Source organism: Entelurus aequoreus, linkage group LG03 (genome assembly GCF_033978785.1).
Source record: "Entelurus aequoreus isolate RoL-2023_Sb linkage group LG03, RoL_Eaeq_v1.1, whole genome shotgun sequence".
Classification (NCBI taxonomy): Eukaryota; Metazoa; Chordata; class Actinopteri; order Syngnathiformes; family Syngnathidae; genus Entelurus; species Entelurus aequoreus.
Window position 1 is genome coordinate 25,466,623 of NC_084733.1, and position 17,620 is coordinate 25,484,242.

The 17,620-nt window shown below is 38.5% G+C and overlaps 1 protein-coding gene across 2 annotated transcripts in view; it reads left to right on the forward strand.

Moving 5' to 3' along the window:
* Positions 1–17,620, forward strand: part of stac (SH3 and cysteine rich domain) — an 86,525-nt gene that overhangs the window by 5,945 nt on the left and 62,960 nt on the right. For both annotated transcript variants that reach the window (XM_062040465.1, XM_062040466.1), the window contains one exon: positions 6,051–6,384. In XM_062040465.1, coding sequence (XP_061896449.1) covers positions 6,051–6,384 — 334 coding nt within the window. The remainder of the gene's footprint in view (positions 1–6,050; positions 6,385–17,620) is intronic.

Genomic DNA, 17,620 nt, shown 5'->3' on the forward strand with positions numbered 1-17,620 from the left:
CTGAAAGACGTTTGATTAAAATGACATGATCAACAGTATCAAATGCCTTTGAAAAGTCAATAAAGAGGGACAGACAGCACTGCTTCTTGTCAAGAGCTTCAGTTACATCATTTATAAACTTCATAGCAGCAGTAACAGTACTGTGATTTCTGCGAAAACCTGACTGAAATGGTGACAGGATAAAGTTGGTGTCCAAAAAGTCTTTTATCTGTTCACTGATAAGGGATTCAAGCACTTTTGCCAGAACAGAGAGTTTAGAGATCGGTCTGTAATTATTTAGATTACTAGGGTCACCTCCTTTTAATAGGGGGATTACAAGGGCAGATTTCCAATCCAAAGGGATTTCATTTGAAATTAGAGTAAGGTTAAAAATGTGAGTCAGTGGTTCAGCTATAATTTCAGCTGCCAACTTTAAAAAGATCGGCTCCAACTTATCTGAGCCAGCTGGCTTTCTAGGTTTAAGTTGCTTTAGAGCCCTCATGACCTCTGTTGTGGTAAAGGGCGTAAAGTTAAAAACCTGGGTATTTTCAACGGTTCTTTCCGGAGTTAGCGGAACTTCAGTAGAGTTGTCAGAATTGTAGAGAAAACCAGAGGAAATAAAATGATTATTAAAATGACTACCCATTTCTCTTCTGTCACTTACTCTGACACCATCAACAAGTATACTAGGTGGGAGATGGACTGAATTACAGCAGCCGGACAAAGATTTGATGATTTTCCAAAACTTCTTTGGGTGTTTGAGGTTTTCTGTTGTTGTGGAGAAATAAAATTCTGATTTGACTTTCCGAATGAGAGAAGTAAATTGATTTCTTAATTGTCTAAAATTCAACCAATCCGCTTCTAACCCTGACTTGCGTGCCCTGGCCCAAGCAGCATTACGCTCATGCAATACATCTGACAGGTCCGATGTAAACCACTGATTGTCACGACCTTTAACCCTAAATTTTCTAAAAGGGGCATGTTTGTTCACTATACTCAAGAAGTTTTCGTGAAAATATTTCCAAGCCAGTTCAACATTATCAAAAAGAGCAATTCTATCCCAATTAAAAAGATGCAAGTCATGTAAAAAAGCTTGCATCTCAAATAATTTCATATTACGTTTTTCAACAAGACGAGGCTTGCTTTTAGGAATCCTTGTGTCTCGCACTACTGCAATCACACAATGATCACTCACATCATTAGGGAAAACACCAGATGCAACAAATTTAAAGGGCATATTTGTTAGAATTAAGTCAATGAGTGTAGCTTTTTGAGGGCATTTAGGATTAGGTCTTGTAGCTGAGTTAATTAATTGTGTTAAATTTAGAGATTCACACTGTGCTTTCAAAGAGTCAGACACAGATGTGAGCCAGTCCCAGTTCAGATCACCAACCATCACTATTTCATTGTATTTCAGTTGAGACAGAAGCTTCACAAGAGTAGATAGAGAATTACTAGGGGCAGATGGAGGCCTATAACACCCCACTACCATAATGTGGTGATTTCTAGCTAATTCAATTTCAAGTGCTAACAGTTCAAGTTCTTTACTTACTGATTCAGAGAGGATCAGGCCTTGAGATTAACACCTGTGCATAGGACAATTAATGAAGCTGATGCATGAGTTCCATATGGACAAAAGTATTACAGCAAGCACAGGCGGCGATCTACATTTCTGCCAGTGGGTGCTTGGACGGGCGGTAAATCTGCGGCTACTATTCTGAGGCTGTGTCTACTAGGGCTGTGAATCTTTGGGTGTCCCACGATTCGATTCAATATCGATTCTAGGGTCACGATTCGATTCAAAATCGATTTTTTTTTCAATTCAACACGATTCTCGATTCAAAAACGATTTTTTTCCCGATTCAAAAGGATTCTCTATTCATTTAATACATAGGATTTCAGCAGGATCTACCCCAGTCTGCTGACATGCAAGCAGAGTAGTACATTTTTGTAAAAAGCTTTTATAATTGTAAAGGACAATGTTTTATCAAATGATTGCAACAATGTAAATTTGTTTTAACTATTAAACGAACCAAAAATATGACTTATTTTATCTTTGTGAAAATATTGGACACAGTGTGTTGTCAAGCTTATGTAAGCCACTGTGATACTATTGTTAATTTTTATTTTTTTTATAAACGTCTAATGATAATGTCAATGAGGGATTTTTATAGTGGCCTAGTGGTTAGAGTGTCCGCCCTGAGATCGGTAGGTTGTGAGTTCAAACCCCGGCCGAGTCATACCAAAGACTATAAAAATGGGACCCATTACCTCCCTGCTTGGCACTCAGCATCAAGGGTTGGAATTGGGTGTTAAATCACCAAAAATGATTCCCGGGCGTGGCACCGCTGCTGCCCTCACCTCCCAGGGGGTGAACAAGGGGATGGGTCAAATGCAGAGGACAAATTTCACCACACCTAGTTTGTGTGTGACAATCAGTGGTACTTTAACTTTAACTTTATAGCCTTTGGTATGACTCGGCCGGGGTTTGAACTCACAAACTACCGATCTCAGGGCGGACACTCTAACCACAAGGCCACTGAGCAGGCTATAACGAGAGTGTATATTCAAAATTCAGACTAAATCCTACAGGAAATCATGAACACAGAAATAGTCTGTTCCAGTGTCAAACTGTCGCCATCATAAAACCTTATCATATTGTTGATGTAGCTGCCTGTGTTTGCTGTACAGAATTACTTTACAAATGAGAAGTGTGTGATATTTCTCTTGTTGCCTGATTTGTATTTGACTTTATTAAATGGATATATAAAACCCAAAACCAGTGAAGTTGGCACTTTGTGTAAATCGTAAATAAAAACCGGATACAATGATTGGCAAATCCTTTTCAACCTACATTCAATTAAGTAGACTGCAAAGACAAGATATTTAATGTTCGAACTGAGAAACGTAATTTTTTTTTGCAAATAATCATTAACTTAGAATTTATTGGCAGCAACACATTGCAAAACAATTGGCACAGGGGCATTTTTACCACTGTGTTACATGGCCTTTCCTTTTAACAACACTCAGTAAACATTTAGGAACTGAGGAGACCAATTTTTGAAGCTTTTCAGGTGGAATTCTTTACCATTCTTGCTTGATGTACAGCTTAAGTTGTTCAACAGTTCGGGGGTCTCCGTTGTGGTATTTTAGGCTTCATATTGCACCACTCATTTTCAACGGGAGACAGGTCTGGACTACAGGCAGGCCAGTCTACTACCCGCACTCTTTTACTATGAAGCCACGCTGTTGTAACACGTGGCTTGCGTTGTCTTGTTGAAATAAGCAGGGGCGTCCATGATAATGTTGCTTGGATGGCAACATATGTTGCTCCAAAACCTGTATATACCTTTCAGCATTAATGGCGCCTTCACAGATGTGTAAGTTACCCATGCCTTAGGCACTAATACACCCCCATACCATCACAGATGCTGGCTTTTGAACGTCCACAGTTTCTAAAAACAATTTGGAATGTGGACTTGTCAGACCAAAGAACACTTTTCCACTTTGCATCAGTCCATCTTAGATGAGTTCGGGCCCAGCAAGTTGTCCTGTACAGTTCCCCAATATTGTACTGCGTCCAATCATTGTGTCCCTTGCCATACTATCAATTACCGTAGTCACCCCTTGTTTACACTTTTTATATAAAAATAATGCTAAAATGTTATCTAAAAGAGTTACTTAAAGAGTTGTTTATATATATATATTTTTTTTTTCCACTGTAGTCAATGAAAGAAAAGTAACACAATTTCCATCTCTCGCGTGTGCTTTCTCGCCTCCTTACTGACTCGACCGCTGTTTTCGTCTACACTATCAACACAAACATCACACATATTAATCATGAGTGCGTGAATGTGACTTAATTTTTTTCTTGACTGTAAATCTTCTCAAAGGAGAATACAATAGTAAGTAAGGTCGGATATACTTCAGAATGGTCAGTGTGTGTCCTTTTTTTCCTTATTCTTCCTTCTATCCCCTCCTGCTCTGGTCCGGCTGCACCAAACAATAAATACAAAACCCAAAACCAGTGAAGTTGGCACTTTGTGTAACTAGTAAATAAAAACAGAATACAATGATTTGCAAATCCTGTTCAACCTATATTCAATTGAATAAACTGCAAAGACAAGATACTTAACGTTCAAACTGGAAACATTTTTTGCAAATATTAGCTCATTTGGAATTTGATGCCTGCAACATGTTTCTAAAAAGCTGGCACAAGTGGCAAAAAAGACTGATAAAGTTGAGGAATGATCATCAAACACTTATTCGGAACATCCCACAGGTGAACAGGCTAATTGGGAACAGGTGGGTGCCATGATTGGGTATAAAAGCAGCTTCCATAAAATGCTCAGTCATTCACAAATAAGGATGGGGCGAGGGTCACCACTTTGTGAACAAATGCGTGAGCAAATTGTCGAACAGTTTAAGAATAACAATTTTCAACAAACAATTGCAAGGAATTTAGGGATTTCACCATCTACGGTCTGGAATATCATCAAAAGGTTCAGAGAATCTGGAGAAATCACTGCACGTAAGCGATGATATTACAGACCTTCGATCCCTCAGGCGGTACTGCGTCATTAAACGACATCAGTGTGTAAAGGATATCACCACATGGGCTCAGGAACACTTCAGAAAACCACTGTCAGTAACTACAGTTGGTCGCTACATCTGTAAGTGCAAGTTAAAACTCTACTATGCAAAGCGAAAGCCATATCAACAAAACCCAGAAACGCCGTCGGCTTCGCTGGGCCCGAGCTCATCTAAGATGGACTGATGCAAAGTGGAAAAGTGTTCTGTGGTCTGATGAGTCCACATTTCAAATACAAACATAGTTTTTGGAAACTGTGGACGTCGTGTCCTCCGGAACAAAGAGGAAAAGAACCATCCGGATTGTTATAGGCGCAAAGTTCAAAAGCCAGCATCTGTGTTGGTATGGGGGTGTATTAGTGCCCAAGACATGGGTAACTTACACATCTGTAAAGGCTATATTAATGCTGAAAAGCACATACAAGTTTTTGCCATCCAAGCAATGTTATCATGGACACCCCTGCTTATTTCAGCAAGACAATGTCAAGCCACATTCTGCACGTGTTACAACAGTGTGGCTTTATAGTAGTACTAGACTGGCCTGCCTGTAGCCCAGACCTGTCTCCCATTGAAAATGTGTGGCACATTATGAAGCCTAAAATACTACAACGGAGACCCCCGGACTGTTGAACAACTAAAGCTGTACATCAAGCAAGAATGGGAAAGAATTCCACCTGAAAAGCTTCAAAAATTGGTCTCTTCAGTTCCCAAACGTTTACTGAGTGTTGTTAAAAGGAAAGGCCATGTAACACAGTGGTAAAAATGCCCCTGTGCCAACTTTTTTGCAATGTGTTGCTGCCATTAAATTGTAAGTTAATGATTATTTGCCAAAAAATAATTTAGTTTCTCAATTTGAACATTAAATATCTTGTCTTTGCAGTCTATTCAATGGAATATAAGTTGAAAAGGATTTGCAAATCATTGTATTCTGTTTTTATTAATGAATTACACAACGTGCCAACTTCACTGGTTTTGGGTTTTGTACTTGTCAAAATACAATAGTTTTAATGCAACATACTTTTTACTTTTACCTAAGTATTTTTTTGAAGAAAAAAACTTTACTTTTACTATTTTACATTTACTTAACCCTTGTCAACACCCTTGTGTTAACTTGTACTTGTCAAAGTACAGTAGTTTAAATGCACCACGATCATTTTTTTACTTAAGTATTTTTGTAAAGAAGAAACACTTTTTTTACTTTGTCACATTAACTTAGGCAACTTTTTGGATAAGTTGTACAATCGCATGACCTTCTGTGCGACACCAGTCAGATCGTTTTGTAATAAGTATTGCAAAAAGCCAAAGAAATAGCAATTCATGGTCAGAGTCCTGCGTTGCCTCAAGCATGACAACGCTTAAGTCTGTGCGACTTTATAGGCTTTGCTGTAATTAAGTTTGAACTGTATGAGGTGTTCAAGGGCGTTGGACTTTCCAGGCTCTGCTCTAATTGAGTGACCAAAGACTTCTTTGGTTTCTTTCAGCTGCAGAAACTCAAGCGCTCCTTGTCCTTCAAGACCAAGAGCATCCGCAGCAAGAGCGCCGACAACTTCTTCCGCAGCAGCGGCGACAACAAGACCGAGCTGCTCTCTGACGTGAGCAGCAGCACGGGCCACCTCTACAACATTGGGATGGCGCCGCCGCACACCACCAGTCTGCCCATCCCTCCTGTCCCTCCCGCCATCCCCTGCGCTCCCCCTCCCACGTCACGCTCCCAGACGCGCAACCCACTGCAGGTGGACTCGGCCGGACACTGCTTCATGGAGCACATCTTCAAGAAGCCCACCTTCTGTGACGTCTGCAACCACATGATCGTAGGTATGCGGCTGATATGTACGTCTCCTTTCTTAGAGTTGCAGACTTATTATAGAATAAATAATAGATTAAAAAAACAACAACATTCAAATAAATGACAGCTACTGTATTTTGTGGGCTAGAGAGTGCACTAATATTTTAAAATTTTTAGAAGAATTAATTATTTTCACATAAATTAGCCGCACTGGACCATAAGCCGCAGATATACAGTCGTGGTCAAAAGTTTACATACACTTGTAAGGAACATAATGTCATGGCTGTCTTGAGTTTCCAATACTTTCTACAACTCTTACTTTTTTGTGATAGAGTGATTGGAGCACATACTTGTTGGTCACAAAAAACATTGATGAAGTTTGTTTCTTTTATGAAATTATTATGGGTCTACTGAAAATGTGACTAAATCTGCTGGGTCAAAAGTATACATACAGCAATGTTAATATTTGGTTACAAGTTTCACTGCAATAAGACACTTTTGGTAGCCATCCACAAGCTTCTGGTTGAATTTTTGACCACTCCTCTTGACAAAATTGGTGCAGCTCAGCTAAATGTGTTGGTTTTCTGACATGGACTTGTTTCTTCAGCATTGTCCACACGTCTAAGTCAGGACTTTGGGATGGCCATTCTAAAACCTTCCTTCTAGCCTGATTTAACCATTCCTCTACCACTTTTGACGTGTGTTTGGGGTCATTGTGCTGTTGGAACACCCAACTGCGCCCAAGACCCAACCTCCAGGCTGATGATTTTAGGTTGTCCTGAAGAATTTGGAAGTAATCCTCCTTTTTCATTGTCCCATTTACTCTCTGTAAAGCACCAGTTCCATTGGCAGCCAAAAAGGCCCAGAGCATAATACTACCACCACCATGCTTGACGGTAGGAATGTTGTTACTGGGCTTAGAGGCCTCACCTTTTCTCCTTAAAACATATTGTTGGGTATTGTGCCCAGACAGCTCAATTTTTGTTTCACCTGACATCACATGGACAAAGATAAAACTTTCTGGAGGAAAGTTCTGTGGTCAGATGAAACAAAAATTGAGCTGTTTGGCCACAATACCCATGCAGTAATATGTTTGGAGGAGAAAAGGTGAGGACTTGTAAGAGTTGTAGAAATGATTGGAAACTCAAGACAGCCATGACATTATGTTCTTTACAAGTGTATATAAACTTTTGACCACTACAGTATGTATGATTTTGTTAATGTTTAATTACATACCTAAATTGTTTACAAACGGTTCCTGTCACATGGCAGTAAAACAGCTGATCAAACAAAATAGAAGTCATCATCATGGACCCACTAGCAGCGGAAGCTAGCTTTCCAATTTGCGAAACAGACTCAATAACTCCACGGTGATGTTTTGGTGAATTTACGAAACTGAAAAATACAAAAATAATGCCATTGTAAGTTAATTAAATTAACACAGAGCCTAATAGAAATGACGCTAGCTTGATTACTTTACAATTGCATGTACAAATATGTATGAAATATCTCCTACAGACATCACACATGGTTTAGTAAGTATAGTTATATTGTAAAACTTACAAACGTTGCTTGGCGTGATGAATGAAGAATCCTTTTAAGTAGAAACACTATGGACGAATTGCAGATGAAACGGGATGTACTTCCGTTTCAAGGCACGGAAACAGGAAATGCATTTTCAACCCTCAGCACCTGTGGTGAGTGAACCCGTCCAAAAGATGGCGATGTAGCACAAAAAAATAACACGAGGAAAAATCCACCATTTTATAAGTCGCATGTCCATTAATTGCTCTGAAAAAAAATAAACATTTCCAACTTCAACCAAATCACAAATGGAATTGTGTTCACCTCAAGTGTTACACTGTATTATATCGTTATCCCCAGTTCGCAGTAATATAATGACCCAAAGATCATATTATTTACAACTTGGCAAATGAAATGGATCAAAAGTCATATTCAAACTATGAAACCACCGCAAATGTGGTCCATAAGTATTTATTTTGTTTTGTTTTGTGATGCCACCACGGAAGGGTAACATATTGAGATAGCAGCCGTAGAGCCTGAAAAAAACTGACATGATGGGTGTCCCGAAACAACTTTTTCACTTCCACTACAATAGCGATGTTGAGCTGATACGATATCAGCACAAATCATACGTACTTTTATTTTGTAGTGTGGAATGTTAAGTGAAGGTTTTGTCACGTCGGGGTCGCATGTTATTGCGCGGATCGTTTTCCCAGGATGCAGACGGAACTCCGGAGGCAGGGTGCAGGTAAGACAATGATTTTATTCTTCATAAATCAGTCAGGAATACAAAAATACCGGAAAGCGTGCCGATTGCACGGGAAGTTAAGGAAATAGCTAACAGGAAGACTTAGCATTGAATCAGGAATCAAAAGGTAAACGACGTAACTGTTGCGTGAAGCAAACAAGACAGCCAGACTGAGTGTGGCGAAAGGCAGGAATAAATAGCTCTCTGATAAGTGCCCGGGAGCAGGTGAGCGTCCCGAATACTAATCAGAGGCAGGTGAAAATAATCAGCCCCCATGGCAACTAAAACAAACCCAGGGGTGCTGAAAACGAACCAAGGTAGTCTATAACTAAACAAAACATGATCCGGGCAACGGATCACGACAGGTTTTATCAAGTAAAATTAGACAAACAGAGAAAAACGGTAGTTACAGTATAAGTCGCTCCGGAGTATAAGTCGCACCCGACAAAAATGCATAATATAGAAGAAAAAAAACATATATAAGTCGCACTGGAGTATAAGTCGCATTTTTGGGGGAAATTTATTTGATAAAACCCAACACCAAGAATAGACATTTGAAAGGCAATTTAAAATAAATAAAGAATAGTGAACAACAGGCTGAATAAGTGTACGTTATATGAGGCATAAATAACCAACTGAGAATGTGCCTGGTATGTTAACGTAACATATTATGGTAAGAGTCATTCAAATAACTATAACATATAGAACATGCTATACGTTTACCAAACAATCTGTCACTCCTAATCGCTAAATCCCATGAAATCTTATACGTCTAGTCTCTTACGTGAATGAGCTAAATAATATTATTTGATATTTTACGGTAATGTGTTAATAATTTCATACATAAGTCGCTCCTGAGTATAAGTCGCACCCCCGGCCAAACTATGAAAAAATCTGCGACTTATAGTCCGAAAAATACGGTAATAAAAACACTAAACTTTTTATTATTAACTGTCTGGAATGGACTTATGCTGTCTTTAATTTGATGTGGCGTGGTAATTGACACCTTCCTGATCACAATAATTCATTTAGTTGAGTTCATGACGCAGTAAGTTGAATGATGCGGACACGTTTGTCACTGGGTACTTTCTAAGAAGCTTATGCCTTGGAGACTTTGTATGTGTAAGTAATATGCAACTATAATCACTTGATACTTGTTTATATTGACAAATGTTTTAGACTGCAATATTGTTCAATTAAGAACTCTTATTTGGTATGTCTAGCTTGTGTGTTATTGTGTGCTTAGTTGTTGCGTAGCTGCTAGCTCCTAGGAGACTACCATGTTTACTTTTTATAAATGACTTCACTAAAATACAAGAAAAGACCAACTTTGTGCACTTTTTGGAGGACATTTACATTTTAATTGGCGGTCCAGCTTTGTTTTTTATCGGATCCCAAATAATCAAATACCTTTTTTCCCCCCGCTGATATCGAACTGATATCCAATCCAAAAAAATGGCACTTTAGTATTGCGCCAGTTTGACTCGGGTGGGGGGGTGTAGTTGTCAAATCCTACTTTTCATGTTTGTTTTTTTCTCTCCACTATTGTAGGCAGGTGTCATCATCATTAAAAGTGCAGGACTCATAATTTAATCAGTCAAGGTTCTCGTACAAGAACTTAAAAACACCCACTTGCTTCTTGCATCACTACTTTTATCGTATGAAATGTCTCGTCAAATTTGATGCGCCATCCATGTCACAAACAGGCATAGGCGCCGATCTACATTTCTGCCAGTGGGTGCTCGGTGTGTGTGTATTAGTGTTGTCCCGATACCAATATTTTGGTACCGGGTACCAAAAGTATTGTGGTACTTTTTGGTACATTTCTGTTCTTTTCTAAATAAAGGGGAACACAAAAAATTTCATTATTGGCTTTATTTTAATAAAAATCTTAGGGTACATTAATTAAACATGTTTCTTATCGCAAGTTTGTCCTTAAATAAAATAGTGAACTAACTTGGCAACTTGTCTTTCATTATTTAGTAAGCAAACAAAGGCTCCTAATTAGTCTGCTGACATATGCAGTAACATATTGTGTCATTTATCATTCTATTATTTTGTCAACATTATGAGGGACAAGTGGTAGAAAATGAATTATGAATCTATTTGTTCATTTACTGTTAATATCTACTTATTTTCTGTTTCAACATGTTCTATCTACACTTCTGTTCAAATGCAATAATCACTTATTCTTCTGTTGTTTGATACTTTACATTAGTTTTGGATGATAGCACAAATTTGGGTGTCAATCCGATTCCAAGTAGTTACAGGATCATACTTTGGTCATATTCAAAGTCCTCATGTGTCCAGGGACACATTTCCTGACTTTATAAACATAATATACATTTTAAAAAACGAAAGAAGATTTTGTGATGTTAAAAAATATCGATGTAATCATAGGAGTATCGACTAGATACGCTATTGTACGTGGTATCTTTACAGTGGATGTTCGGTGTAGATTTTGTTTATATTGTAGCGTCCTGGAAGAGTTGGTGCTGCAGGGAACTCCGAGAATTTGTTCTGTAGTGTTTATGTTGTGTTGCGGTGCAAATATTCTTCCAAAATGTGTTTGTCGTTGTTGTTTAGAGTGGTTTCACTATATGGCACATGTTTATGACAGTGTTGGTGTTGTTCATACTGCCTCTCTTACTGTGACATGTATGGCTGTTGCGTAGGTATGCCCTTCATTCGTTCGAGGGCAGTGTGTAGAAAGTCAAGATGATTGTGTCACTCGTTTGTTACCGGGCACAATAAAGCCCTGGTTAGATTTTGTTGATTATAGACTATTCGATCCGTGACTTTTAATTATGTGAAACGGACCAAACACGCCACTAAAATAACAACAGGATTGATTTTTTTAAAATGTTGTAAAAGAATGAAAATTGCCGTCAATCCCACGTGGGTGCTCGGCATTGTCCGTGGGTGCTCGGGCCCCGAAGCCCCGAAGCACCCAAGGGATTGGCGCCAGGCACATATCGCATTTTTCGGAGTATAAGTCGCTCCGGAGTATAAGTCGCACCGGCCGAAAATGCATAATAAAGAAGGGAAAAAACATATATAAGTCGCACTGGAGTATAAGTCGCATTTTTGGGGGAAATTTATTTGATAAAACCCAACACCAAGAATAGACATTTGAAAGGCAATTTAAAATAAATAAAGAATAGTGAACAACAGGCTGAATAAGTGTACGTTATATGACGCATAAATAACCAACTGATAACGTGCCTGGTATGTTAACGTTAACATATTATGGTAAGAGTCATTCAAATAACTACAACATATAGAACATGCTATACGTTTACCACACAATCCGTCACTCCTAATCGCTAAATCCGATGAAATCTTATACGTCTAGTCTCTTACGCGAATGAGATAAATATTATTATTTGATATTTTACGGTAATCTGTTAATCATTTCAAACATAAGTCGCTTCTGAGTATAAGTCGCACCCCCGGCCAAACTATGAAAAAAACGGCGACTTATAGTCCGAAAAGTACGGTACTTTCCATGAGAGTAAAGGGTGAATAAAAAGTAAAAACATTCTGCTTCCGAAAAGTCGTTTAAAAAGCAATATTGAACATGTTTTTTTTAAAAATTCTGACTAATAAAGCTTCTGGTGTTTATTAAAGTGAATTGTATGATTCAGTGGTATATTAAAATACCTGCGCAGGCTGATGCCGTGATATTGATTGCAGCAAGTTGCTACTTAAATCAACACCTACGAGGGCGAAAGGAAGAACGTGTCTGACAGAGGGTTAAATGTAATTCACACTTGGAATAAGAGGACCTTATTTTAACAGCTTTTCATGTTATAAATATCCTAACTTTGTGGGTTTTTTTTAACTTTATTCCAAGGGTGTCAAGACTTTGTCCACTGAGGGTCGCACACTGAATCATTAAAGGATGCGGGGTCCATTCTGCTATATTTAGCTTTTAATGCCAATATAATATATCGATTTTTTTTTAAAGAAAAAAACAGCAAACTGCATGTCAGCTTTGTTGTATCAGTAGGGGTGTATGATAAATAACGGACGGATGATTATTGTGCCGATATGAGGAATTATGATTTCTGACTAAGAAATCCGACAACATTAAAATAACCCATTAGAAAAAAACATGCTCCAATGAGGCGAGAGTGAGTACCCTGTACTGGAAAGGGTTGACCACAGTGTGTATGGGAATAACCCAGCTCAAAATTTTCCACCTTTTTCCCTTTTTTTTATTTGACTCTTGGCATTCAGGAGTACAAGTGCAGTAGATGTAGTAGTGAAGTAGTATTGAGCAGTAGATGATGAGTGGATAAACAGTTGAAAGAGCAGGTGGAAATGGCAGGTAATAACCAAAACAATGTCAAATGTACAGTTTCAGGTATCAAATAAACACTGGATGCATTTAAAGAGAGTTACTTATTCTCCCACTCACCAGAGTATTTAACAGTGGCAGAATAAACATCACATAAAATGACAATTACCAAGCACAACACCAATATAAATAGCAAACTACACATAACTGCATCTGAGTATAAATGAATATATGTATGCAATGAGTAGACCATAAATGAATCCATAAATTATCACAATATTAACATTAATACACATCACCAACATCAATGTACCAATATGAATAGATCAATACTAATAATATACAGTCTGCACTCACGATGTTTAGGTTTAGGTTTCAGTTGTACGAATGTATTCACACATCTCATACAAACAAACGCGTACTATCCAATCATTTAACCAGACCATTGACAAGTTTGTACAAACACTATAGAGTTTGCCATAATTCAACTACATTCTCTACTGCTCGCTAGTGTTACCATATTTGAGTTATTGTGCAGAAATATGGGGAAATAACTACAAAAGTACACTTCATTCATTAACGGTGTTACAAAAAAGATCAGTTAGAATAATACATAATGTTGGATATAGAGAACATACAAACCCTTTATTTATTGAATCGAAAATACTGAAATTCCACGACATAGTGAATTAGCAAACAGCTAAAATTATACACAAAGCAAACGATAATCTGTTACCCAAGAATATACAACAATTCTTCTCATAAAAGAGGAGAAATATAATCTTAGAGAAAAATGTAATTTAAAACACTTAAGACCTTCAGTATATCTGTATGTGGAATTAAATTATGGAAATGATTAAGCAAAGTAATCAAACAATGTACTAATATGATCCACTTCAAGAAACTCTTCAAACTTAAAGTGTTTACAAAGTACAAAAAAGAAGAACCATGATAAATATTCTGAATTAATTTCATTCATCCATTCATTTTCAAAATAATCTTACTCATCTCACTATATGAAATATAACTTACTTCACCGAGTATCATTATTATTTTTTTTATTGTGATTACTTATGGAGTATATTGTGAATAAATTGAGAACAGGAAGTGAACAAAAGTTTTAGCAACTGTTATGTAAAAGAAAAAGGGTAGGATAAAAAAAGCTCTGCTTCTTCCTACTCCTTTTGAACATGTTGAAAAGAGAAACTGGAAATTGTGATCTATCATGTTGTATGCTTGCATGTTCCAAATAAACTCAAACTCAAACTCAAACTCATAATACTCGCGGTATCAGGAAGTCACTCGCCAGCTGATTTAAAATCCACTCTTAAACAACATACACTTAACCCAGAGGTGTCCACACAAGTTTTCCATTGAGGGCTGCACACTGAAAAATTTAAGCATGCGGGGGCCATTTTGATATTTGATATTTGATATTTCATTTTCAAAACCAATACAATATATAGATTTTTTTTTTTTTTTACCTTTCGGGCTCCCCTCAAGTTTGGTCCCAGGGACATGGAAGGGTCTCAGTCATTAAAATGTTAAATCAGTCATATATTATTATTATTTTTTCAATACTTAAATCTCCAGATCAACTTTAGGTACACTACCGTTCAAAAGTTTGGGGTCACATTGAAATGTCCTTATTTTTTTAAGGAAAAACACTGTACTTTTCAATGAAGATAACTTTAAACTAGTCTTAACTTTAAAGAAATACACTCTATACATTGCTAATGTGGTAAATGACTATTCTAGCTGCAAATGTCTGGTTTTTGGTGCAATATCTACATAGGTGTATAGAGGCCCATTTCCAGCAACTATCACTCCAGTGTTCTAATGGTACAATGTGTTTGCTCATTGGTTCAGAAGGCTAATTGATGATTAGAAAACCCTTGTGCAATCATGTTCACACATCTGAAAACAGTTTAGCTCGTTACAGAAGCTACAAAACTGACCTTCCTTTGAGCAGATTGAGTTTCTGGAGCATCACATTTGTGGGGTCAATTAAACGCTCAAAATGGCCAGAAAAAGAGAACTTTCATCTGAAACTCGACAGTCTATTCTTGTTCTTAGAAATGAAGGCTATTCCACAAAATTGTTTGGGTGACCCCAAACTTTTGAACGGTAGTGTATATCTGTCTATATAAAGTAATTTATTTTATTTTTTTGTCAAAGTCTATTTTTTGGCAAACACAAAATTCCCAATCTTTTAATATTATATATCAATATAACATTGATTTTGATTTATTATTATTTGACTTTTAGAGCACCAGTTCCATTGGCAGCAAAACAGGCCCGGAGCATAATACTACCACCACCATGCTTGACGGTAGGCATGGTGTTCCTGGGATTAGAGGCCTTGCCTTTTTCTCCTCCAAACATATTGCTGGGTTTTGTCGCCAAACAGCTCAATTTTTGTTTCATCTGACATCACATGGACAAAGATAAGACCTTCTGGAGAAAAGTTCTGTAGTCAGATGAAACAAAAATTGAGCTGTTTGGCCACAATACCCAGCAATATGTTTGGAGGAACAAAGGTGAGGCCTTTAATACCAGGAACACCATGCCTACCGTCAAGCATGGTGGTGGTAGTATTATGCTCTGGGCCTGTTTTGCTGCCAATGGAACTGGTGCTTTAAATGGGACAATGAAAAAGGAGGATTACCTCCAACTTCTTCAGGACAACCTAAAATCATCAGCCTGGAGGTTGGGTCTTGGGCGCAGTTGGGTGTTCCAACAGGACAATGACCCCAAACACATGTCAAAAGTGGTAAAGGATTACAAAAAAATGCATATATTATTGTATTTGTTTTGATAATGAAAAACATCAAAATGGTCCCCTCTCGCTTTAATTGTGGAAAAAGTTTGGACACCACTGCTCTAATAGGACGAAAGGTAATTATGTCCTGCAATGATGTCCTTTTTAGTAGGGAACACATGTGTGGTGGAAAGTAATTAGTCTGTAAGACCGTCGAGATCTGCGAAGGTCAGAGTGCAAATAAATAGAGGAGGCGGTGGAAGAGTTATTGAGTAGGGGGGGGGCGTCGATCGAAATAATGGATCGATTTGTCGTCGTTGGAAGAGGAGATGAACTGAGGCTTGCTAAGAGAGTTGTCCAAGAAGATTCCAGAAAGAGCATCAACCTTACAGATGTGACCGTGTCACTGTTGGGTGATATAAGGCACCTACGCACACGCACACACACACACTCTCTCATGTCAGAATCCCCCGCACCAACGCCCAACTGTCACTCTGTGAGTGAGTCAGACCAAACGAGCCGATGAACAGCAGCTTGACAACGACGTTTGTGTGTGTGTGTGTGTGTGTTTGTTTGGGTGTGTTTGCCTGCATGTGGGTGTGCACGCACGTAGTGGGACAGAACAAGACATGAAATACGGTTAACTTAACTAGAATGACACTCACTGGAGCAGGGATGCCCATTACGTCGATCGCGAGCATTACGTCGACCGTAGAGGGTGTGTCAGTCCATCGCCAGCTAAACATAAAAAAAATAGACCTAAAAATAAGCGATCATCAATCTTCACCACTTTCGTCACTTGATTGAGATTCACGGCACCTGAGGGTCTTGTGAGATGACGCTGGCTGCTGCGAGATCATTATTAAGAAAAAATGACCGACAGGAAGGCGAGAAACACTTTTTATTTCAACAGACTCTCGCGTCATACTTGCCGCCAAAACTCTAAAGACCGACTGCACAGTTTCTGTTTTCACAATAAAAGCGTTGCTTCATCCTGCCTGCGCTAACAAAGTAAGAGTCTCAGAAAGCTAGCGCGTACAAGCTAGCAAGCTACGGAGTTTGCCGCCAATGTGTTTCTTGTAAAGTGTATAAAAACGAGTATGGACAAATAAGATGCCAAGAAGCAACCACTTTCATGTGGTATTGGACACAAAGGAAGACTTTTATTCACGTGGCGAAGTTGGTAGAGTGGCTGTGCCAGCAATCGGAGGGTTGCTGGTTACTGGGGTTCAATCCCCACCTCCTACCATCCTAGTCACGTCCATTGTGTCCTTGGGCAAGACACTTCACCCTTGCTCCTGATGGCTGCTGGTTAGCGCCTTGCATGGCAGCTCCCGCCATCAGTGTGTGAATGTGTGTGTGAATGGGTGAATGTGGAAATACTGTCAAAGTGCTTTGAGTACCTCGAAGGTAGAAAAGTGCTATACAAGTATAACCCATTTATCATTTATCATTTATTTATTCTCCTCCATTTGAAAATATGGATGTTATCAGCACTACTGTCTGGTTCCAATCAATGCAAGTCATCAGAATCAGGTAATACACCAACTTATATTCTTGTCTTCATGAAAGAAAGGAATCTATATGTCATGATCCGTGGTCTGGATCATGTTTTGTATTTTCTGTTAGTTTTGGACTCCTTTAGTTCCTGTTTGTGTACCTCTGAGTTTGTTTTGGTTGCCATGGTTGCTCATTGTGTTCACCTGTCTCTGATTAGTGTTCGCCCGCTCACCTGCTTCCCGAGCACTAATCAGAGGCATTATTTAAGCCTGCCTTTGCCGGTCAGTCGGCCTGGCGTCATTGTTCGCTTCATGCCTGGTCCACGTAAGATTTGTTTGGTTCATGCCACAGTCAACGTAAGTTTTCCTTGTCCATAGTTTATGCTAAGTGTTAGTTTAGCTCCAAGTGCGATCAGCGTTGCCTTGTTTT